At 48.6% G+C, this 25,393-nt stretch overlaps 2 protein-coding genes across 9 annotated transcripts in view; both read left to right on the top strand.

The window, feature by feature from the left end:
- HNF4A (hepatocyte nuclear factor 4 alpha) overlaps positions 1-9,980 on the top strand; it is a 58,303-nt gene extending 48,323 nt beyond the window's left edge. For 5 of the 8 annotated variants that reach the window (XM_049650729.1, XM_049650733.1, XM_049650732.1 and 2 more), the window contains 4 exons: positions 364-519; positions 3,091-3,357; positions 5,847-5,999; positions 7,094-9,980. In XM_049650729.1, coding sequence (XP_049506686.1) covers positions 364-519; positions 3,091-3,357; positions 5,847-5,999; positions 7,094-7,236 — 719 coding nt within the window. In that variant the 3' untranslated portion in view covers positions 7,237-9,980. The remainder of the gene's footprint in view (positions 1-363; positions 520-3,090; positions 3,358-5,846; positions 6,000-7,093) is intronic. The other 3 variants (XM_049650728.1, XM_049650727.1, XM_049650726.1) reach the window with 3 other exon arrangements.
- The window catches only part of PKIG (cAMP-dependent protein kinase inhibitor gamma), a 409,002-nt gene that overhangs the window by 229,188 nt on the left and 154,421 nt on the right, over positions 1-25,393 (top strand). The window lies entirely within an intron of this gene.

Raw genomic sequence — 25,393 nt, 5'->3', positions numbered from 1 at the left:
GATTTCAACCCCAGGCAGTCTAGTTCTAGAATCTGGGCCCTTAACCTTGATGTGTTGTTGCCTCCTAAGTGGCCCTCGAATGTCACTACTCTTACGGGTCATGTCAGAGAATGGAGCACGGGTGATGTGAAAGGCTCCTAGAAAGCCAGGCTCCAGGCCCAGTCCGATGACCTCAAGCAACTCATTCCTTTCATCTGGGCCTCCATTTCTTCATCTGTGAAATGGGCATGATAATCCCCACGGGGCCTTCTCCCATGGGCACCAGTTACATTGCAGCCGCAAAGGACAGGGCCTACGCAAAGCTGGGGAGAAGGGTACACCCAAGGGGGTGTCCTCATCCCCTTTCCTTCCCAACCCACCCAGGCAATGACTACATCGTCCCTCGGCACTGCCCGGAGCTGGCAGAGATGAGCCGGGTGTCCGTGCGCATCCTCGACGAGCTGGTGCTGCCCTTCCAGGAGCTACAGATAGATGACAATGAGTATGCCTGCCTCAAAGCCATCATCTTCTTTGACCCAGGTACAGTCCGCCCCTCCCTCCCGCCCCCGATGCTCCAGACCCTCTGTCACACTTCTCCTGTGGTGTGCCCTACATTCACAGCCTCCCTCTGCAGGACAACAACTGGGAGAGGCTGTTTGCACTCGCTGTTTCCCAGACGAGGAAAACCAGGTTCAGAGAGCTGATGTGCCTTGACAAGGCACATGGGCTCCAGGGGCTTGGTTCTGTCCTTTTTCTCCTTTCCCTTCTGTCCCCTCCTCCCTTCCTCCTCTTCCTACCTCCTCCCTTCCTTCTTTTCTTTCCTTTCATCTTTTCTCTTTCCCTGAAACGTTTTTACCAAAATAATATCTGCACACATTTAAATTCAAACAGTCCCCCACTCCACATTCCCTGCTAAAGCCTCCTTCCCAGGGGGCACCATTTCTGATTCTTTTAACTGTTTCTTCTGGCTCTAAATAAAATGCTAAGCCTTCTCCTTCTTGATGTAGCTGTTTCCGATCGCAGTTGCCCTCCTACACTCGTGGAGGATCTCACTGTTCCCTTTCGCCATTCTGTCTTCTCTCTCCCATCTCCTTCCTATATTTTCAGGGCTAGTTTGGTGTCTGCTGATTATCTTTACAATGTTGTTGGCTCTCCTCTCCCCATCCCATCTACTGACTTTCCACCTGCATTTTTACAGAATGTCCTTATAGTTATGTCTTTGTGCAAAGCCCGATTTCATTTTACCATATCAAGATGCCTGGACTTCAAAGGCTTGCTTGCTAACTTACCTCCTTACATGTTAGAGGGGACCCACCATGTGCCCAGGCATTGCCCACTGCCCTTAGTGCTAGACCCCACCAACATGGAGATCACCTCCGGTAATAACGGTAACGAAGAGGAAGATGACCACAGTTTCTGGAATGCTCACTAAGGCACCATTCTAAAGACTTGATGTGGATTATGCCACTTCTTGCTTGCAACACAGTACCTCTGAGGTAGGAATTGTTATTATCTCCATTTTGCAGATAAGGAAACTGAGGCACAGGGAGATTGGCTAATTTGCCCAAGGTTACACAACCAGGAGATGGCAGAGCTTGGATTTGAACTTCAGACTATCTAGCACTCAAACCTATATTCTTACCTACTGCACACTCTTCCCCATTTCTTGAAGGGTAAGACTTCTGGTTCTAGTTTCCTTGAGCACCTGGCCCAGGCTTATCCTCTGCAGTGCTCAGCACAGAGCTGGACAGGTAGTAATTGCTCAATAAGATGGGATTATTGATGCTGAGTCAGGGTGAGCAACCTGGCTTGGAGGGGCAGGTGACCTAGTATAGGGCCTGGCATGTAGGTGATGCTCCATAAATGTTTGTTGACTGAATGAAGGAATGCACAAGTATGGCTCAGTGGAGTGAGCCCTGGAATGGAAATGTGAGTGAAATTCTCTATCTGCAACTTACTTTTGCATTAAAGAGGTGATAAATGCATTACCTCCATAAAGGTTGAATTTAACTCTTGGACAACCATTTGAATCCCCTTCTAGGTTAAGGATCTAGAATTTATCCATTGATTTTTTTTTCATTCATTCATCCTTCCATCCATCTACCCAACCCTTCATCGAGTTACCTATTCAGCAAATATTGACCATGCATGGTACTAGGTAGTGGGTTTAAAATGACAAACAAGGGGCTCCTGGGTGGCTCAGTCAGTTAAGTGTCTGACTTCCGCTCAGGTCATGATCTCACCGTTTGTGAGTTCAAGCCCCACATTGGGCTCTGTGCTGTCAATGCAGAGCCTGCTTCAGACCTCTGTCTCCCTTGTTCTCTGTCCGTCCCCTGCCTTACACACACTCTCTCTCTCTCTCTCTCTCTCAAAAATAAATAAGCATTTAAAAAATTTAAAACAACAAACAAGACATGCCTGCCCACCCAGAGCTCATAGTCTGGTGGAAGAGACAGTTACATCCCATGTGGCCACTAGTGACAGAAAAGCCACAGAAATCTGGGATATGATGGACACTCATAAAGCAGGCTTGGGAGGGTGGAATGGAGAAGGCTTCCTGGAGGAGATGGAACCTAAGCTGAGACCCCAGGATGACACAGGCAAGGGAGCAGGGAAACAGGGAGACTCTCCTAAGGCAGCGGGAGCAGCATGAGCTGAGGTCTGGTCAGTGGGACCTCAATGCTGATCAGGAGCCCCAAGTCCCCATCATGGATCTACCAAAAATTGGATGTATGACCTGGGCCAAGTCCTTTCCCTGCTCTCTGCCTCATTTCCCCATGTGTAATGAGGAGGTTGCTTGGTGCCCTCGTGGGTAAGTTCTTGAAGTCCTACTCCTCCCACCCCCCACCCCCATCTCCTGGTTGTGCATCTCAGGAAATGTGACAGAAATGCTTTTCTGCCTGCGTCCAGGAAGCTACAGATGTGCTAGTGTACCCAGGTTCCCGAGGATCCCAAATGCTGTCCTAGAACGTCTAAGGACTCCCTAGGTGACCTTGGGCCTCAAGACCCGCTGTCAGGACCCCAGGAGCCAGGGGAGAGCTGGATCCCGGCTCCCCAGAGGCTCCGACTGGGCCCCCCTGCCCTCCCTCACCTGTGCCCTCCCCGTTGCAGACGCCAAGGGGCTGAGCGACCCGGGCAAGATCAAGCGGCTGCGCTCCCAGGTGCAGGTGAGCCTGGAGGACTACATCAACGACCGCCAGTACGACTCGCGTGGCCGCTTCGGCGAGCTGTTGCTACTGCTGCCCACCCTGCAGAGCATCACCTGGCAGATGATCGAGCAGATCCAGTTCATCAAGCTCTTCGGCATGGCCAAGATCGACAACCTGCTGCAGGAGATGCTGCTGGGAGGTCCGTGCCAGGCCCAGGAGGGGCTGAGAGGTGGGCGGGCCCCCTGGCAAAAGATAAGCTTCATACCTAGGCCCCACCTCTCAGCTCCCTCACCTCCTCCCTCTGTGGCCTTGGCCAGATCCCTTAACCTACCTAAGCCTCAGTTTCCTCATCAGAAAAATGGGACCAATGTTCCATTTATTCAGGCACTGGGAACCTAGTGTGTGCCAGTCACTGTTGTAAGTGCTGGAGATTCAGCAGAGAACAAGAGCTCTGCCCTTCTGGAGGTTGTGTGTGAGTACGTGTGTGTGTGTGTGTGTGTGTGTGCGCGCGCGAGTGTGCATAAGGGCTCATGGAAACTGACAATAACCAAAGGATAACTAGAGATTTTGAAATAAGCAGGTAATATGATAGAGTGTAACTGGAAAGGGGTCTATTTTGGTAGGTTGTCCAACAGAGACAGACTTCTCTGAAGTGGGACTTTTGAGCTAAAACCCGATGGATGAAAGGAAATAGAACATTTAAAAGCCAAAAGAAAAGCATTCCCGGTGGAAGTAACTCATGCAAAAGCCCTGAGGCAGGAGAGGTTCGTGTGTCCGAGAAAGAAGGATAAGGTCACGAGATGAAAACTGATATGGGCAGACACCAAATCGGCAACATGCGGTCTTGTAGGTCACAGTCAGAAATTTGGATTTCATTTTCATTGCAGAAGAGTGAACATCAGACTACTCTTTTTAGCAAACTACTCTGGTTGCTAGGTAGAAAGTAAATTCCAGGGGTGGCACAGTGGAGGCAGGAGACCCCTAACCATTACTTGTCTCCAGGCCGGAGTAGGACAGTGAAAGCTGGGACGAAGGCATGACTGGAAGAACGCACAGGATTTGCTGATTGACCCGATGTGGGAAGCGAGGGAAGGGAAGAAACAAAGATGAAACCCACGTGTTTGCTTTGAGTGACACGGACGCTCATGGAATAACTTACTGAGATGAGGAAGCCAGGGGAAAAGCAGGTTGAGGCTGGGATGGTGGCAGCAGTGAGAGACGAGCCAAGAGACTGTTTAGACTTCAACAAAGCTGGAGATGACTGTAGGTATCCAAGGGCAATTATCAGGAGGAAGTTGCATGTTTGATTGAGTCTGTTGCTCAAGCACAAGTGCAAAGCTCTGGAGGGAAGACAGCTTCGTGGTGCTCCAGCAGTTAGGGGCCATGGTGATAGATACTGAAAAGTGGGCATCAGGGAATTGACAGATTTAGCCGGGCTGAAGAGTTTTTGCAGTGATGGTACAAGACGAAGTGGGCTGGGAGGCTAGGAAGCAGGATCTGAGTGAGGGTACTTGAACTCAGGATTTTGGAAGTGATGTGGTTACTAGTGATGGCTTGGCCCAGGGCCACCTGGGCCTATATTTGGGACTGGATCATTCTTTTTTGTTGGGGGCTGTCGTGTACCCTGTTCGGCCACATCCCTGGCCCGCTACCCCTGAGATGCCAGTAGCACTCCTCAGCAGCACAGCCAAAAACATCTTCAGATATTATCAAATGTCCCCTGAGGGCCCCAGATCTCTCCCAGTTGAGAACTACTGTCAGATGATAACTCATTTCATTTTCACTTTGACCCTGTGAATTATGGATCGAGTGTCATCGAGATCCGGGTCAGGACGGGGGCGCCTGACCGACTCGGTCGGCAGAGGCTAATGACTCTTGATCTTGGAGTTGTGATCTTGAGCCCCATGTTGGGTGTAGAGATCACTTAAAAATAAAATCTTTAAAAAAAAAAATAGGATCAAGATGGAGCTTGTGCTCTGTTGGGAGATAACAGGGCCCTGTAATCTCATCTGGTTGTAGAATGGGACAATAATGATAATGATATCCACCTTATAGGACTGTTATGAGGGTTAAATTATTTTAAACATGAAAAGTGCTGTGAAACAGTACCTGGCACGTATTAGATGCTCAATAATTGATAGCTATCATGGAAACAGTATACTTTAGAGGTCTCTTGCAAGCCCTAAAATCCTACCATTGTCACACCAGTGACCACAGCCATTACCAAACCAACCTATACCTTATATGGTATTATAAGAGCAAAAGCATAGAAATAGGGAAGTACAGGGAACACTCAGGTGCTATAAGTAGGTTTGGCTGAAGCAGAGGCTATTGGGGGGACAAGGCTAAAGGTGAGTTGGCACCAAATTCTTGAAGGACTTGCATGCCAAGGAGATTTGAGGGCCATTGGTTAAATCTCTTATATTAATAGTCAATCAATACACTATTCATTATAATATTTTGATCTCACAGCTTCCTTACACGCTCCTTCTTTCTTTCAACTTCTGTTCTCTTGGTTTGTTGGGTCTTCTCACTACCCTCATGAAACCTATGGATAGGAGTGGTAAGCCCCAGCTTACTAATCCAGAAATGGGTAGCCAACAGGCAATGTCAGTATTGAATGAACAGGTTTATTGGCCACACCTGAAGATGTACCTCAAGGACCATGGTCTTTATCTCAGACTCTCCATCCTGATTGAGTCCCCTCTTTACCTGCAGGGTCCTCCAGTGATGCACCTCATGCCCATCATCCCCTGCACCCTCACCTGATGCAGGAACACATGGGCACGAACGTCATCGTTGCCAACACAATGCCCTCTCACCTCAGCAATGGACAGATGTGTGAGTGGCCCCGACCCAGGGGGCAGGCAGGTGGGCAACTTGAGCTCTACCCAGCAAGGGATGGGGTTGGGGGCCCAAGGGGGGAGCCAGGAGAAGGATGGGTCTAGAAGATGGGAACTGGGATACAGCAGTTCTCTGTGCTCCGGGGTAAGGAGTGAGGAGTGAGACTGGCCTTTTTTTAAGGCTGTTTTTTTCAGTGAGGTCCTTTACTCAGCGAGGTAATTAATAGCCTTTATTGAATGAAGCTGTCCTTGGGATGAGGGATCCATTGGATGAATACGTCCATTGGGGCAAGAATTCCATTAGGTGATGTTGCCCATCAGGTAAAATTGTTCTTTGAAGTAAGACTGCCCAATAGGTAAGACTAGCCATTATACAATTGGATGAGACTACTCCTTGGGTGGGGATGTCCACTGGGGGCCATATATACATATATTTCATTCTGAGGTGAAATCTCAGAAGTGTGAGTTTGTCACTGGACAAAGTTCTTCAAAAAGTAAGATTATCATTGTGATGAGGAGGTCATCCACTAAAATGAGATTGCATTTCACTGAGATTGTTCTTTGGGAAAGTTGTCCATTGAATAAAGTTGGCCAAGTGGGTCATGGTCAAAGAAGTTAACTTCCAAATGTGTGATGCTGTGAGGCCAATTAGTTTCCATTATCCATCTACCTAAATATCAAATAAATAGTATTTTTTGAGCCAGTTGGCCAGACCCTTGGGTCTCATCAACTGTTATCCCTTCTCTCCAAGAAAGGATATTATTGTCACATGTCCCATTGTCCTCAAACAAAGTCAGACTTGGGCCCTGGTCTGGGAGAAGCAGCCCAGATCTCCATGTTAAATGGTGGAGGAGATGGGTGTTGGTAGGACCTAGGCAAAAGGCTCTGACAACACCTGGCGCATCTGCAGCCTCCCAGACTCACCATACTTAGACTTTGTGATGTGGAACTCAGAAGGTTTGAATTTTAAGAGACCTTAGAGATTATCTAGTTTAATTCTCTCATTTTATAGAAGAGGGAACTATGTCTCAGAGTGGGGGAAGAACCTACTCAGGAGTCTTCATTTATTCCCCAAACGGCTGGAATTCTCAGCAGCCCCTGTCTGTCTCTCTGTCCTTCCAGCCACCCCTGAGACTCCACAGCCCTCACCACCAGGTGGCTCAGCGTCTGAGCCCTACAAGCTCCTGCCAGGAGCGATCGCCACAATTGTCAAGCCCCCCTCCGCCATCCCCCAGCCGACCATCACCAAGCAGGAAGTCATCTAGCAAGCCGCTGGGGGTCGGGGGCTCTGCCGGCCCCCCAGCCCCCTCAGAGAGCCCCGGTGGTCACTTGTTCACAGTGAAGGAAGCCGTGACAACAAGGCCAGTCTCAGGGCAGCAATGGAAAGGGCGAAGGGCCCAAGAACTTGGGCTGCGGGCCACATCCCATTGCTACCCTCCACCCCCTGCTCTGGATGATGGGGCTTTGACTTGGGGAGACCCCAGCTGGAAAATCCTCTGTTGCCTTGGACAACTCTTCTCTTGCCAAAGCCACTGCCTTCCCCTTCATCATACCTAACCCCAACTTCTTCACCCCCAAAGGACAACTCTCTGGAGATGACATGGGACCTTGCTTGGACATAGCTAGCTCCCTTTCCCCTCAGACTGGTACTTCTCTCCAAGTACTGTCCTAGTGCCCAGACACAAAACCCTTCAAGGCTGGGTCAGATCGGGGCCTCTGATCCCTCCCTGTCCTGCTGCCCCTGCCTGCAACGCTCTTCTCCACTTGCCACCGTCACCCACCTCAGCCATGCTAATTTCTCCACAGCCACCTCTCCAGAGGCTGAAGAAGACTTGCAGACAACCACCCGGTCATCCCAGGAGCATTTCTAAAGCCCTAGCTGGGCTAGGCACAGTGTAGGAGACTGTTGAGAAGGAAGACACCGTTCCACCTGTAACCCATGGCTCTTCCGTTCTTTGGGACTTGGGTGGGTACGGGGGTGATGCTCCCTACAGGCTGTCAACACCGAGAGGACAATCCAAGGTGGGCAACTGCAACGGGAACTTGGAGGGACTAGGGTGGTCAGAGAAAGCACCAAGAAAGGGGCAGACTGCATTAGGCCTTTAAGGAAGGGCTGGATTTCGGCTAGTGGAGGAGGTGAGACACAACATTCCAAAGTAGGGCAAACAGTCTGGGCGAGGACTCAGGTCAGAAGAAGGGCGTGGGGGGAAGGCAATGAAAAGACTGAGCTGTCTGGAGAAGCCTGGGGGCCTTGAACCCTAGACTGAGGCACTGAGACGTGGGCTCCTCGGCCATGACTAGCCGGGAGGATGTTCGGCGGGTCGGGAGGGAGCGGGCAGGCCAGATGGGGGCTGGTGATGCATGTAATGCGGGTGAGAGGGAAGACACCTGGAGATGGCGGTGAAGATGGGTGGGTGCACGCGGCTCAGAAGGGTGTCAGGGAGGAATTGCCCCCCCAGGGCCCGTCTCAGACTCTGCCTCATTCCGGGCGCTGTGTTAAGTGCAGCACATGCATCGTCTCTTTCATTGTTACCGAAGATGAAGTTGAGATCTAAGTGGTTAAGTGACTTTTCTGGAACCCCCAGTTCGTAAATGGCTGAGTCAGGATTTGATCCTGTATCTTCCTGGATCAGAACAGGAGCTCTTGACCACGGTGACTAAAAGGGCCCTTCTGTCCTCACCGTGATCCAGTTTGAGGGGCTTCCTGCCCCTGTCGCCAGCCTCAGAAGCCAAAGTCTTATTCTTCCCAAGGGCCCCACCGATGCCCAGGACTAAGATTGGCTTGGAGCTACACTAATATCTAATCAGGGTCTAGCATCCTGTTTGCTGATGAAAAGGAGAAGTTATAATTGTTGGACTCCTTTTTCTCTCCTCACTCCCCAAGTCCAGGGCGGGTGTCAGGGGTCTGGCTCTTGGGAGATGGACCAATGTGGCCTGGCCATCTGGGAGCGGGATGGTTTGGGGGTGGTTCATGGGAGGGATGAGAAGGCCTGGGTTTGAGCACATTTGAGAAACATTAAGCCCCGAGATGGAACAGTCAGCATGTCATGTGGAATTTTGGAGGCTTTGGGAAAATTCTGCAAAATGCCACTAAGCCAGTGGGAAGGAAAGAGATGGGTCCTGTGGCTGGCACTGTGCTTAGGTAGGAGAGTGAACAGTTAGACTGGCTACCTACCCCCACCCCAGGCTGACCCTTCTGAGTGGATGGGGGAGCAGGACTCCAGTGCCCCCAAATTCCACCACTGGTGATGGCTCCTTTTTGTGAAAGAGGCATGAGGGGTTCGAGGGCAACATGTCCAAGGGAAACCTCTACATCTCCAGTGGTCCCAGGAGCAGCCTACCCAAGCCACCAAGTCAAGTCCCTGGTGCCAGAGAGACTGCTCCCTACTCAGAGCTCTCAAGTCTTCCCCAGCCCCTCTCTCTCTGGGTCCCCAGAAATTCCAGCCAGGGAGCTCAGACTCATCTGGGACAAGGTGAGGAAGCTGGAACTATTCTGTCATTGCGGTCATTCACACTCTTTGCTCCTCTGCCCCCCAAAGTCGCTCGGGCCTCTGTCATAGGAGTTAATCGAGTTAAGAGTTTTCCACAGGATGGAGTTGGAGTAGCAGTGGCTTTTAATAGTAGCAAAATCTTCTGGGTCAGGGGTTCAGTCCTTAGCCCCAATTAACCCTGCCAGCAGGAGAAATCCATTCCATTTAGATAATTTTACTGTAACGTGGGAAGCACAAAACAAAGAGCAGTTTGCTTTTCTGATTCTGAGGACATGGCATTGAAAAATCCCTCTCTCTCACTCTCTCCTCTCTCTCTCTCTCTCTCTCTCTCTCCCCCCCCCCTTCTTCTCTCTCTGCCACTTGAGTTCTGGTCCTAAACAATGAAATCTGAAGGACTAAATAAACAAGGGTTGGGAGGGCAAGCATGGACCCTGAAGTTCCTTCCCTGAGACAGCCTCTTCTCCAGGCAGCTCTCAGAAGCTTCCAGAATCTGCATGACTCCCCGCAGAGTAGACAGAGGAGAGGGTGGGAAATGGATGCTCCTAGATTTTTGTGATGACCAAGCCAATTGCTTTTGCCAAATTGTTCTGTGATTTGCCCTGATCAGGATGAATTGTGAAATTCACATCAAGCAATACTGGAAGCGGGCTGCTTCCTGTGGGTGTGAATGCCACCAGCCCCTGTGCTGACACCTGAGCCCCTGTCACTCTGCCGCCCAATGGGGCAGAGAAGCAAAAAAACATTTCTTACTCTTGTGTGTTTTAACAAAAGTTTATAAAGCAAAATAAATGGCGCATATGTTTTCTAAGTCCTTGGACGGGTGTCCTTTCTACCTTTTCGGGTGTTAGAAATAAGGATGAGAATAGTCAGAGAGTTCTTTATGATATGCAAAATGTTTTTATATATATTAGTGCTTTTTTTTACATTATTGATTTTTAATCTCACATCAAGAGATAAGCAAGTTAGAATTATCAACAATAGCCAAACTATGGAGAGAGCCTAAATGTCCAACAACCAATGAATGGATAAAGAAGATGTGAGATATATATATATATATATGTATACACACACACGTTATATGACATATATGTTATATGTGTCATATAACATATATAACACACATATATATGACATATACATATATGTCATTGCAAATGGTAAGATCTCATTACATATTCCATTAAATGGATTATTACTCAGCCATCAAAAAGAATGAAATCTTGCCATTTGCAATGACATGGATGGAGCTAGAATGCATTATGCTAAGCAAAATTAGTCAATCAGAGAAAGATAAATACCATATGATTTCACTCATATGTGGAATTTAAGAAACATAACAGATGAACACATGGGAAGGAGGGAAGAGAAGGAAACAAACTACAAGAGTCTCTTAATAGAGAACATGGGTTGATGGAGGGAGGTGGGTGGGGGATGGGCTAGATTGGTGATGGGTACTAAGGAGGGCACTTGTTATGATGAGCCTTGGGTATTTTATGTAAGTGATGAATCACTGAATTCTACTCCTGAAACCAATATTGCACTGTCTGATAACTAACTAGAATTAAATAAAAGAAAAAAGAGGTAAGCAAGTTGGACATTATTATCCCCAACCCCCTTTATAGATGAGAAAACTGAGGCTCAGGGGAAGTGATTTCCCTTGAGAGGTAGAAGTAGGAATCTAACTCGGATGCCTTGATTCCAAGTGCTTACTGTGTGGGGAGAATGAAAGTCAAGCCTTCCTCTTGGAGAGGGGAGGGCTGAGCGGGGAGAGAGGGGAGGGCTGAGCGGGGAGAGAGGGGAGAGAGGGAAAGATCTGGAAGAATGGCAAGAGGGTCCAAGATGGAGCCCTAATCTGGGTCATTTCCAGGGACCTGGGCCTACTGCCAGCAACAGGGGATAAGAAGGCACGGGGAGATTTTGTAAAGTTGAGTTGTTTAAAAAAAGAATAAAGGTAAGGACACACTCAAGAATTTCTAGCCAGGTCTGTAGCCACCTTGGTCCTTCCCCTGATAAACCAGGCAGGTGGTCTCACACCTTGGCCACCACACACCACAACCTCATATGCAGTCGGGGGTGTGCTGGAGAGCCAATTGTTAGCTTCTCCTCCCAACTCCATGTTTGGCAATGTGACGTTTACACCACAAGAACTTCAAGAGCTACAAATCAAGGCTTTACCCCTGGAGGGTCAGTTGCTACACATCACCAGCACATCAGGGCATTCAGGGATGGGAGTAGAGCATGCGGGGTGGCTGGACTGTGGATGCCCAGGCATGGGAATGCTCGAGGATGAGGGTGGAACAGGGTGACCCCGTCAGCTTCCCAAAGAAGGGTGTCAACGGTTCTGGGCTGGGAGTCACAGATCAATGTAACATTGGTCAGGTCACCCCTCTTTTCTGAGACTCATCTGTCAAATGGGAATGACAGCTCCCTTCGGGAGTGTTGTCAGGATTAAATTGAATGAGACCATAGTAATTGTACGAGCTGCTGGGTATGAGATGCCCACCCACCAGGGGTTCAGTGAGAACTCTGTACCCAGACCCTTTCTAACAACAAGCTAATCATTAAGTTCTCCAGCCTCAAGAGGACCCATTAGCTGCCTGCAGATCCATGGGGCCACTCCTGCCTTCCCCTGTCCCTTCCCTCCACTCCTGAGCTCCAGGAAATGTTTTCCATAACGTTGTAACAGAAGCCTTGTCCATGCCGCTGCCAGCATGGAGTGGGGGTTGGAGGCCAGAGGAGAAGCTTCTGCGGTCCTAGAGTGTGCTTGATAAATCCATATCAAAACCATAAACCCTGGGCTGCCATAAATTCCTCTGGCCTTGGTTCCTCCACCTAATCAGCCCTTTGCCCCAGTTAATCACAAATCTCAGCGTGGGCGGCCAGAGCTTCACGTTTGATTTCCATTTCAGTTGCAAAACATCAGCTTGGGTGACAAACAGAAAATCCCATAATCTCCAGTATAGAGTTCCTGAAACCAAGATTCGGAGAGGCCAAGGAACTTGTCCTAAGGCCTAAGGCACACAGCTAGTGAGCAGCTGAGACAGAACTTGAATCCATGTGGCCTCACATAGAGTTGGGAACTGGCCCCTCCTACAAAGGTTGCTTCCAAAGCCATGACACTAAAAGCTTTTTATCCCATTATTCCAAATGGCGCCCCATTGCTCAGAGTGGGGGTGAGAAGTGCAAGATGATAGGCTGCATGAGGATCCGAAGGGAGTTCCACGCTGTGTGAATGACCCATCGTCCCAAATTGGTGGGGATGCCCTACTTCCTCTTTCACAGAACCCAGATCACCTTTGGTCTACATTTCTTGCATCCTGGTGTCTTATGTAAACTCCCAAGACGTGGTCTAAGGAACCAGAATCCCAGTATCCCAAGCAGCTATTTGATGATAGTGAAACTAAAACCCAAATCCTGAGTCCAAGGACAACATTTGACTTCTTCCTCTTTTCCAGGCTTTGCTGGACATAATTTAATCCTCACAATAACCCCCTGAATTGAGCACTTTGTTATTCTTTTTCACAAATGAGGAAGGGACTTGCCCAAGGTCCATAACTGATATGACAGTGGAGATTCAAACTGCTGGTTGTCTGACTCCAGGGGCCACTGTGATGAAATCGAAGAGGACATTGATGACTCAGTCACTGCATGGTGGGCACAGAAATAGTCAATGGGCAAAGCCTTGTGCCAAAGCATCCTTGAACCAAGGGAGTGAGGGCAACAGGCAGTGAGATGGTAGTTTGAGGGAGGGATTGCTGTGGTCTGGGAAAGGGATGGTGTGCTCTTGTAGGAGAGAGATTCAGGGGCTAGGAAGGTGGAGAAAAGACAGAAGTGCATTCGAGATCGAGAGAGAGCAGAACAATAAGTTGGGGCAAACAGCAGGAAGTGCACCCGTGGGTGGGAAGAAGGACAGGGACCTGTTTCCTAACCCCCAGTCACTGCACGTGCCACCTTGAGCTTCCCTGTACCCGAGTACCCCGTACATTCCCTTGCTGAATATTTGTATTTAAATCAATTGGTAAACATTCTCTTTACCCAGATCACTGACACAAGTGAGAAACCAGAACCACTTGCCATAAGTAGGAGGTAGCTGCAAAGGAAGAGTGAAAAGAAAGCAATTGTCCTAAAGTGCAACAGGAGAGGATTACCCAGGGGAAGCTCTGCTCGTTTTTCCTTCGAACAGGAAACGGACGAGTATTTAGGGAGATGTTAAAGTCATGTGCTGTCCAATGGAGACTTTCTCCAAAAAGGTTTCAGAAGGAAGTAAGACCTGTAAAGACACAGGCTTTGGGGACAGTGTCACTTAATGTTGTCATTATAACCCTAAAATCACTCAGCATGCCACTGTGTGATGCTATGTGGCTCATCCGTGCCAGGTGGTGGCGACCTCAAACCCTGGGCAACTGGAATTTCTTCTGCGGAAATGGGAAGCCACTGGAGATTGTGGCTCAGGGCAAGGCTGTGGCCAGATCTGTACTTTTTTAAATTGTTTATTTTTGAGAGAGTGGGGGAGGGGCAGAGAGAGAGGGACAGAGGATCTGAAGCAAAGCTGGCTCTGCGCTGACAGCAGAGAGTCCAATGCGGGGCTCGAGCCCACAAGCTGTGAGATCATGACCTGAGCCGAAGTCAGACGCTTAACTCACTGAGCCACCCAGGTGCCCCCAGATCTGTATTTTTAATTTTTTTTTAATGTTTATTTTTATTTTTGACAGAGACAGAGACAGAGCATGAGCGGGGGAGGGGCAGAGAGAGAGGGAGACACAGAATCGGAAGCAGGCTCCAGGCTCTGAGCTGTCAGCACAGAGCCCGACGCGGGGCTCGAACTCACAGACTGTGAGATCGTGACCTGAGCCGAAGTTGGACGCTCAACCGACTGAGCCACCCAGGCGCCCCAGATCTATATTTTTAAAGGATCATTCTGGTAGCTTCATGGAGGACAGACTGGAAGACTGTAGGCGAGGAGACCAGTGAAAACACTCATAGGTGGGACCAGGTGACAGATGGTGGCAGCAGAGATGGAGGGGAGGGAACCAATCCAAAAACTGCACGTCCACTCCTTCACTCACTCAACACACATTTCGTGGGTGCCTACTATGTGCTGTGCACAGGTGAGAGGACACAGTCCCCGACTTCGTGGGGTTAGCTTTCTAGGGGGAGCAGCAGACGGCGTTGGAGCGAATAAATAAACGAAGGTGATTTCAAATAGTCACATGTCAGACTGTGAAACAGACAGCTAAGTCCTTTCAAAGTAAAACAAGGTAGGGGTGTCTGGGTGGCTCGGTCATTTGGGTGTCCGACTCTTCAGCTTAGGTCGTGATCCCAGGGTTGTGGAAACGAGCCCCGTGTTGGGCTCCATGTGGAGCGTGGAGCCTGCTTAAGATTCTCTCTCCTTATGCCCCTCTCCCCTGCTAGTGCTCTCTCTCTCTCTCTCTCTCTGAAATAAAATTTTTAAAAAAGTAAAACCAGGTAATGTGAAAGTATCAGTATAAAATAAAAATACAAAACGGTAATTTGAAAGGACTGGGAATGAGATAACATCAGACTGGGGGGTGAGGGAAGGCCTCCCTGAGAGGTGAATCTGCACCGAGGTCTGGAGGACTGTCTGCAGGACGCAGAGCTTGGGAGGGGTGGGGGGTAAGGGTGGGTAGGTACGGCAGGGATAAAAGCCCGGGTGGGAAGAAGCAGAGCATACTGGAGGATGAACAAAAAGGTCAGGGTGGCTGGAGAGGAGCAGGAGATGACATCTGAGAGGCGGGGGGCAGGACCAGGTGGGGCCTTCTAGGCCACGAGAAAGATTTTGGATTTTATCAAAATGGGAAGCTCTTAGAAGTTTTTTTTTTTTTAATTTTTTTTAACGTTTATTTATTTTTGAGACAGAGAGAGACAGAGCATGAACGGGGGAGGGGCAGAGAGAGAGGGAGACACAGAACCGGAAGCAGGCTCCAGGCTCTGGGCCATCAGCCCAGAGCCCGACGCGGGGCTCGAACTCACGGACCGCGAGATCGTGACCTGAGCTGAAGTCGGACGCTTAACCGACTGAGCCACCCAGGCGCCCCTCTTAGAAGTTTTTTAATAGGAAGGTGATACAATACGACTGTGTTCTTTTTTCTTTTTAAGCGTATTTATTTATTTATTTTGAGAGAGAGAGAGAGAGAGAGAGAGAGAATGAGCAGGGAGGGGCATAGAGAGAAGGAGAGAGAGAGAATCCCAAGCAGGCTCCACGCTGTCAGCACTGAGCCCAACCCAGGGCTCGATCTCACAGACAACAAGGTCATGACCTGAGCCGAAATCAAGTGTCGGACGCTTAACAGACTGAGCCACCCAGGCATCCTGACTGTGTTCTCAAAAGGTCACTCTCTGCTGTGTAAAAAAACAGACAATATAGAACAAGAGCGGAAGCAGAAAAGCCCAGAGGGGCTGTGTGCCATGGTCCGGGGGAAAGAGGACGCAGCCTGGACTACACAAGGTGTAGGGAGGAGTCTAAGGTGACCTCAAGCCCCTTGCCCCCTGGTCTATACACACTATGTCTCAATTATTCAATCAGACACTAATCTGGGCACTGATGTGAAGGGATTTTGCAGATGTGATGGAGGTCCCAAACCAGCTGACTTTGTGATAGGGAGACTATCCTTGGTGGGCCTGCCCTAAACTGCTGAGCCCTTAAAAGGAGCTGCGCTCTTTCTGGAAAATGAAACGAGAGGCGTGAGAGAGATTTGAGGTGGGGGAAATTCTCCACGCCAGCTTTGAAGATGGAGGGGGCTCCATAGCAAGGAATGCAGGCACACTCTAGAAGTAGAGAGTAACCCCCAGCTGTCAGCCAGCGGGGAAACGGTGACCTCAGTCCTACAACCACGAAGAACTGAATTCAGGCAACAACCTGAATGAGCCTGGAAGGGGATCCTTCCCCACAGCCTTCAGGTAGGAACGCAGCTCAGCCCAGGTGGGAACGCAATCTTGACTTGGGCTGTGTGAGACCTTGGACAGAGAACTGTGCCATATGTCGTGCCCAGACTTACGACTGGACAGTGAGATAATAAATGAGTGCTGTTTCAAGACACTAAGTCTGGAATAATGTGTCATGCGGGACTGAGGATGAATACAGGTGGTGGTGGGGAGACGTGGCCAGATTGGAATTCGGAGAAGTGGCACCACCAAGAGCTTGCTAATGGGTGGGATGTGTGAAGAAAATAAGATACGTAGCTGTGGTACTGGTGGTCCTGATCATTGAAATGAGGAAGACTGGGGGGTTGCAGATTTGGGGAGCTGTCAAGTTGGGGAGCTATAGGTTTTTGGGAACTATAATTTTGGGGAGCGGCAGAATTGAGGACAGCTATAGATTTGGGAGGCTATACATTTGGTAGACTGTAGATTTGGGGGAACTGTAGATTTAGGAAGGTGTAGATTTGGGGCTATCGATTTGGGGGAGCTATAGAATTGGGGGGACTATATATTTGGGACTGCAGATTTAAGGACCTCTAGAATTGGGGGGCTGTAGATTTGGAGAACTATAGATTTAGGGAGCTATAGATTTAGGGAACTATAGATTTGGGAGGCTGTAGATCTGGGTTAGAAAACAGAGTTCTGTTGGAGATGTTTTGTTTGAGATGCCAATGACACATCCAAGGAATCATTGGATATAAAAACCTAGAGTTCAGGGCAAAGTTGGGCTGGCGAGAAGTCCAAGTCGTAAGCATAGATATAATTTAAAAGCCAAGTGGGAATATTGCTCAGTAAGAAAAAGGAGCAAACGGGTGATACGAGCAAACTGGATCTCAAATGCATCATTCTGAGTGTAAGAAGTCAGGTCCCAAAGTCTACACACAATAGAATCCCATCTATATGATATTCTGGAAAAGACAAAATTCTAGAGTCAGGTACTATGGTTGCTAGGCATAAGGGCTGGGGTGGAGGGTTGAATGAATAGGACGGGGCATAGAGGGAGGGGATCGGGTAATGAAAAGTTCTATTTCTCGACTCTGGTGGCAGTTACATGGCTGCACACACTCGGCAAAACTTGCCGAACGATACATGAGAGAGAGTTCAGTTTTAGAATATGGAAATTATACCTTATATAAAAAATGGAAGAAAAACAACCCCTTGTTGTTGGAACTCATTTGAAGAGGGAGTGTAGCCAGCAGCGATGCAGGGGAGGATTTCCCTCTGGACCACTCCACCATCCATGGTGAGGGAGAGGGATTCACGCAATGTTGGTTGCAGGCCTACTGCGTGCTAAGTGCACTGACAAGTTCATTGTCTGGTGGAACCACCTCATTGAGGCCGGGAGGCAGCTTAAATCGACTGTCCTTGTTGTACAGACGAGAGGAAGTGACTTGCCCTGGGTCCATACAGAGCATGTAATAGTGGCAAAATGAGATCCATACTGGGGTACCCCTGCAATCAGTTCCCTGTTTGTTGAATGAATGAATGAACAAATAAATATCACTGTGCTCCAGGTGCTGGAGGCATGACCACCAGGTTCAAGCTGAGGATATGAGAACACGGTATTTTTTAGAGAAGTCGGGGCCATAAAACCTGTTCCATTTCCCGACTTGTGCAACGCCCAGCCCCTCCCCCCGTGGCTCTGAAATTGCTCCCCGGCCTTGGGAAGGGCTCCCGGGCTTATCTCAGGGGGAGAGTGAAACTGTAAAAGCCTTTATGGCTTGAGATCATGTCTGGCAGGGGCAGTGATTGTTGCCATAAACCTGCACAGCCCTGTGAGGGCGATGCCCTGGGACAGTTGAGCAATGCCTAGGGACAGCCACTACCGAGCCGGGCACATGGGGCCTGTGGTCAAGACTTGTCACACGCTTGCCATGTTTTATCCCCGCATAAACCCCGGGAGGTTGCAGTTATTGTGATATATTTCTAGGAAGCACCTTTTCCCCCTGAAATTAGGATGTGTCTGCAAGTCAATGGCATCCTGCAATCACTGTTGGTGAGGCCGGTGGCACTCATGACCTGGTTGGTTCTGGTCGTTACTTCCAGTGGCCTGGCTGGACAGCTACACACCCTGTATATTTCATCACAAACAATTTGAGGATCTTTGAGGAAGGGAGCTGAGTCCTGGTCGTTTCCCGAAAACCTTCCGTTGGCACCTTCTGATAAGAGCAAGAAAGCACCAACCTCCAGCTCGCAGAATAGGAGCAAGCAGTTCGAAGAAGATCCTAGAGTCCGCAGTGGGACATTCTTTCAAGAAATGTGTGATACAAGCTTTTCATGGTATGGAGGGTAACACTGTGTGAAAACCTATGGACAAGGAAGATTCCAAGGGTCAAAGTTATCTAGATGAGCTGGATGCTGACTGTGAGGAAGCTTTAGGAGTTCTCTAAGTCATGTATCTCATTTATATCTTCCTTTGTATTTATGCACAAGGGTGACATGTGATTTGTAAAACAATCGAAGTAAGTCTCTGGCTCTTTATTTGTTATAAAATAAAAAAAATCCTAAGTCATAAGAAAGCGTTATGTCACAATTTAATGGTCAGTGTGTTTTCCTTCTTAGTGGTATGCCGAATGCCAGTGTCTTTTACAACAGAAGCATCTTAGGTTAGATTCTACCCATTTCACAGATGGGAAAACCAAAGACACAGAGCACAGGGCAAACAAGTGGTGGAGCCAGGATTCTCTTTGACAACAGACTATGTGCTCTTCCTGATACCCAAGTCTGTCTCAGCAACCCCAGCCTGACCAAGCCCGTGACCCCAACCTTCGAGCTCTCTCTAGGACTGTGGTGTATGTGCCCAACACAACCCCACTTTTAATCACCTGGTCTTGCTCCAAGAAGACTGGACTCTTGCCTCATTTTACAGATGAGGAAACGAAGGCCCAGAGAGGTTGCCTGACTCTCAAGGTCACACACAAGTCAATGTCAGGAAAGAGTCTGGAATCCAGGGCTCAAAATCCAGTATTCTTACCAGCCTCACAGATTTCCTAGATCCAGAAAAGTCAGGCAGAGATGGGAGAGCAAGGCTCTCAAAGTGGGTCAAAAGAAAGGACAATTATGACAAGAAGGATTTCCGAGTTCTGAACACATAGCAAAATAACATAAAATGTCTTTACCTAGGTCTCGTTAATACCAACAAGTTCTGGGATAGCTGTGCGTAGAGGGGCGGCAGAAGCACTGTCTTGCTCAGAGGAGGGAACCAAACTACACCAGGCACCTCTTCCATCCCTACCAGATCCGACCTCTCCCCCTTAAGACCCTCCAGTGGCTTCCCACCATCCCTAGAACAAAATTCAAACCCTTTACTGGGGCCCTCAGGCCCTGTATAACGTGGCTCCTGACCACCCCTCCAAAGTCATCTCCTACCACTCTGCCCCTCAGTCACTTGACTCCAGCCCCCTTCGCCCCCTCCCTGCTCCTCAACACACCAAACCTGTTCTCATTTCACAGGCTTTACCCTGACGTTCCTTTTTTTCTAGAACACTCACTCTTTCCCCAGCTCTTCCCCTGGCTGCTCCCTTCTAATGATTCGAGTCTCTGTTCAAATGTCACCTTTTGAAGAGGCCTTCCCCGACCAACTTAGCTAAATATAGAAGACTCTGAAGGCTATATGGTCTCTGTTGCAACTGCTTAAATCCGTTATAGTGTGAAAGCAGCCATAAACAATACATAAGTGAATGGGAGTGACTGTGTTCCAATAAAACTTTATTTACAAAAGCAGGCAGCAGGCTAGATTTGGCCAATGACCATTGTTTGCTGACCCCTACTTTAATTTATTGTCTTGTGTGATTTCCTTCATGCTTACAACTATATGAAAGTATCTATTTATTTGTATATTGACTTATTGTCTTCTTCTACTCTTCCCCCTAGACTGTTAACTCTAAGAGCATGGACTTTGTCACTACACCACCATGGTAACCAGCCTCCAAGATGGCCTCCAATGAGCCCGCTTCCTGGTATTCACATATTGTGAGGTCTTCTCCCAAATTGAATAGGGCTACCCTGTGTAATCACTAGGATACTGTGGAAGTGAAGGAGTGTGATTTTCAAGCCAGGTTAAGAAAAGCATTGTGACTTCCATTTTGCCATCTTGGATCACTTGCTCTGAGAAAGCCAGCAACTATGTTGTAAGGACACTCAAGCGGGTCCACATGGGGAGGAGCTGAGGCCCCCCTGTCAACTGCTAACAACGTGGATGAGCCCTCTTGGCAGTGGATCTTCCAGCCACAGTGAAGCTTTCGGGTGACCATGGCCTTGATGGACCTTCTGACTGCAACCTCATGAAAGACCCTAAGCCAAACTACCCAGCTAGCCACTCCTGAAGTCCTACCACATAAAAACTGTGACATAATAAATTGTTATTGGTTTAAATCAGGATAATTTGTTACGCAGCCATAGATAAAATACAATTGCCAGCACAGTACCTGTACATTGTATACACAATAAATATTGGCTAATAAATAAGTAGGGTGCTTAATACATATGATAGAGGGACACATTATAAAAATCAACATGTGAAAGACATCAATGTAATAGTATATACACGTATGGAAAAATAGAAATTTAATATACAGAAGAGCACAAGTAGGGCTTTCCTAATCCACTAACAGTCCTTGGACGAGTTGCCTGTACAAGGATTCTTCCAGCCTTGCGATCTTGCTTCAGGGAGTCTCGGTTCATGTTTCTAACGCTCTCTAAGTTGATGATTACGTGATTCTGAGCTTTCAGGTTTTTGCCTCACCAAATCCATGATTCTCAAATTTTGGGATTCTGTGATTCTAACATATTATGATTTATTTAACTATACATATCTTTGTTCAGCAACTCTTCTCTGCAGGCACACTCCCATGAGCTACAGGTTCAGGAGAGAAAAGATGACCCCTGTTTCTGCCTTCCTGTAGCTCATGTGGCTGATGGGGACACAGGTAAGCACATGCGCATATGTGGTACATAGTGAGCCCCCATGTGGGTAGGCACAGGAACCGGGGTGGGAAGGGGCTGGAAGTGGAGAAGGAGGCACAACTCAGCCTCTTTGAGAGGGGCGTGAGCAGAAGTGGCTTCCCAGAGGAGACGGGAAGAGAGAGGGAAAATCCCAACCAGAGAAGGGGGCACTGGTGCACGCTGTGGTCCAAGTGGAGGGAACAGCAAGTGAAAAGGTCCAGGGGTTAGGAAAAGGGAGAGAGAGTGGCATATCTGGTAAGATGAGGTCGGTATAGAGTTGGTGGAGGGGTGCTGGAGAGGAGCAGAGTCGCAAGAGACTATGGCCGGGTGACAGAGGACCTAGTAAACCATGTCAAGAAGTTTGAACTTTATCCTGAGGGCAAAGGGAAGCTAGTGAAGGGTTTTAAAGGGAAGAGTGGCATAGTGTGCTTACAGTTTGGAAAGGTGGCTCAGCTGCTGCGTGCAAGTTTGGAAAGAGGAGAGACCAGAGAGAAGGCTGGACCGAGACCCCAGGTGAGAGAAGAAGAGGCCTAAACCAGATGGGAGAGGGCCAGAGAGAGATGTTTTATCTGCAGTGTGTTGAAAGGACGGGGGGTGTGGATTATAGTGGTAACCTGTGAGTGTGGAACTCCTGGACTTGATGACTCTCTGATTCTTAGATCTTGTGCTCAACACTTCATAATTCTTTGTCACAAATTGCCTGTTGATATCACTATACATTTGCAATCCCTGACCTCACACTGCCCTGCATCCCTCCTTTCGGAGCCTGTTTCCCCTGTTTGCAAAGCAGGGGATCATCCACACCTTCCTCGAAGAGCAGCCAGGGGAGTTAGAGCTGGTGTGTGGTCAGCACCTGCATGAAGTAGGCGTTTGGTCCCTGGTAGGTATGTTTGCCCTAAGCGCTTAACATATAGGCATTGTCAGGAAAGAACTGGGTCTTGAGAGCACAAGAGAGATCAGAACTGAAGAAAAGAGGCAAGGAAGAGCTTTGTTTTCATTTGTTCCTAGCTGCTCCTGCTTCCCTGCTTCTGGCTGGGCGGCTGGCTCCTGGATTTGGTTATTTGCTTCCAGGCACTGACAGGTGTGCCGGTGGGCTGTGGGACTCCCCATATCTGTAGCTTGCTGGCCCTCCAAGCTCCCCCTCCTGGTTTTAAACTCCCCCAAGGGCTGCAGACACCAGCCAGGGGTAGCCAAGAAGGACCTGGTCTTCCCTGGGCCGGTCTGAGCCAGGCCAAGTACTCCCTAACTTGCTCCCAACCCAGCCTACCCTCGAGGCCATACTATAGTGTTCCCTTCTTCCTGACTGTTCTGTTGACTCAAACAAGAGCAGGCCTTTGGAGACAGAATCCTCATTTGTCTCCCCAAAACAACAATATGTAGTCTCTGGAACCACACCCAAGGCTTACGTGTGCTCCCGTCTTACAATGTGTTTCTGGCCAGTGGTTCAGCTTCAATTCAGTTTAATCCATAAAACACAGCTGAACAACACAACTGTAGGCAAACCCCACGTTGCTGGCCGGACTCTTGGAGACTCACTCCTTGCCTGGAGGAGGAAATGGGAAACCACACAAGGTTTAGTGAAGGGTTGAGCTTAGACTCCAAAACCAGAACTCTCCGTCCATTTCTTTACCCACAGTAGGGGTTCCACAAACATCAGTGAAATTAAGTCAAGTTAGAAATTTAAGTGACACGTGTCATATACATTTACCAGCTAGCATTTGCATTACTGATTCTAGAAGGTGATAAGAGACCTCAGAGAAAGGTGGCCTCTGGGGAGGTGAGCTGGGTAGGTGGGGTCAGGGGGTGGGGGGGAGGAAGACCTACTTTTCATTTCATGCCCTTTTGTACCATTTTGAATGCTTTATTTTCATCTGGTGCTCGTAGATCAGAGTCAATCAATCAAACAAACAATCATAATTAAATAAACAATTAAGCGAGCCAGGCTCTTTTGTAACTCCATGCCTTTGTACATGCTGTTCCCTCTGGCTGAAATACCCTTTCCCGGTTTGCTTCACCTGGAGAACTCCTATGCCAGTAACAAGACTGATTTCAGTTGCCCAGTGTCTGGGGCCTGTTGCCATGTCCCCGCGATGGTTATTTTCCATTTGCGCATCACCTCCACATGTCCTCATCTGCCCTGCTCTGTGTCCCAACAGGCACCCATGCCTCCTGGCTTCCCACTGGGTCCCTGGATCCCATCAAAGGGAGGAGTCAGTATTAGATTAAAGGGCAGGAGGAGAAAGAAGTGGGGGTGTTTACGCTCCCCATCTCGCCCCTGTTTTGCCTTAATCTTAACAGGGACTGCATTTCTCCAAGGTCCCCACTCTTGTCTTGGTCTGGCTTCTACGGTTCCAGCCGTCTCTGGGAGTGCTAACACTGTTCCCTCTCTTGTTCCTTCAAGCCTTGGTGTGATAACAGCTCCCCACTGTTTCTAGTCCCTGGGTGCCTCCATATTCCTTAAAGTTTCCCTCAGCCTGTTCACGCCTCTGTAAATACGTCCTTCATTAAATTTGCTTCAGTAAAGCCAGTGCTTCTCTACCTGTAATAACGTTGCCCCTAAGGGGACAGTTGGCAATGTCTGGAGACACTTTTGGTTGTCATTGCTAGTATGGAGGTAGCATTCTTGGCATCTAGTGGGTGGAGATCAGGGATGGTGCTGAACATCCTACAGTGCACAGGACGGCCCCCACAGCAGAGAATTGTTTAGCTCCAACTAATGGCGCGAAGTGGAGAAACCCTGATTTACACCTTTGAGATGCCAACTGCTCCCTGCTTGGAGCCTAAGAGTTCATGGCTGGGGGGTCTGGACACCCGCTGCCCTCCCTACACTGTGATCTACTCATTTACATGCCCGGTGTTGGCTTGCTCTTAATGGCAAAGAGATGAAGAGACCCAGGCTTTGTCTTCAAGCTACCTCCTGTACTGTGGGGAGAGAACCTGGTCAGCTGGGTCCCTCACCAGACTCGAGTCCTTGAGGACAGGGTCTCTGTGTCATTCGCCACATAGCCCCAGCGGTAAGAGACATTTGCTGATTGAATCAAATAATCCTTCAACAATGTCTTAAAACAGGCTACAGAAGACAAGGGACTAGACTCAATGACTAAACAGGACCCAGGGAACCTGGGTGGTTTTCTCTGTAACAGAAGTTCCAAGGAAACCACAGTTAGGCAAACATATACAGAATGAATGAATAATGAATGAATGATAGGCCCGGAGACATGGGTGGGTGGGCAGGATAGAAAGCCAGAAGGCAAGAAAGTATCTCATCTCTTAAGTGGGTATCACAGTAGAACCCACCTCCTAAGATGACTGCCAGAATAAAATTAATGGAAAGCACTCAGTGTGTTACTTAGTGCCTGGTGAGCACACACACACACAAAACCCCGTATCTATCAGCTATCTGGAGGAAGTAATGGAGGAGAGGCTTCAAGGTGGGGGCTGGGGAGGAGCGCCACTAAGAGGGGGCTCCTTTGTACCTCTGGGCATCTATAAGATGGGCAAAATACAGGTAAGATTGGTGCTTTGCAGAAATTGTATCATAAGGGATGCTTTAGGGGTTCCACGACATGTGACCCTAATACTATTTTCAAAATCAAATCTATAGGGGCGCCTGGGTGGCTTAGTTGGTTGAGCGTCCAACTCTTAGTGTCAGCTCAGGTCATGATCTCACAGTTCGTGAGCTCAAGCCTTTCATCGGGCTCCACGCTGACAGTGTGGAATCTGCTTGGAATTCTCTCCCCTTCTCTCTCTGCCCCTCTTCTGCTCACTCTCTCTGTCTCTCTCTCTCAAAATAAATAAAATTAAAAAATTAAAATAATAAGTAACTAACTTATATTGAATACTTATTATGTGCTTGGTGCTTTCCTAATGACCTTATAAGAATTATCTCATCTACTCTTCATAAGAACCCAGTGAGAGAAATATTATTAGCATCCCTCTTTGTCCAGTGGCACAGAGAGGTTCTGTAATTGCCTGAGGTCACACAGCTCCTGAGTAATAGAGCCATGATTTGATTCCAGGTTGTCTGGGCCCAGAGTACCCATATTTA

This window comes from Panthera uncia, assembly GCF_023721935.1.
Source record: "Panthera uncia isolate 11264 chromosome A3 unlocalized genomic scaffold, Puncia_PCG_1.0 HiC_scaffold_11, whole genome shotgun sequence".
NCBI classification, from domain to species: Eukaryota; Metazoa; Chordata; class Mammalia; order Carnivora; family Felidae; genus Panthera; species Panthera uncia.
This window is presented reverse-complemented; position numbering and strand designations above follow the sequence as displayed.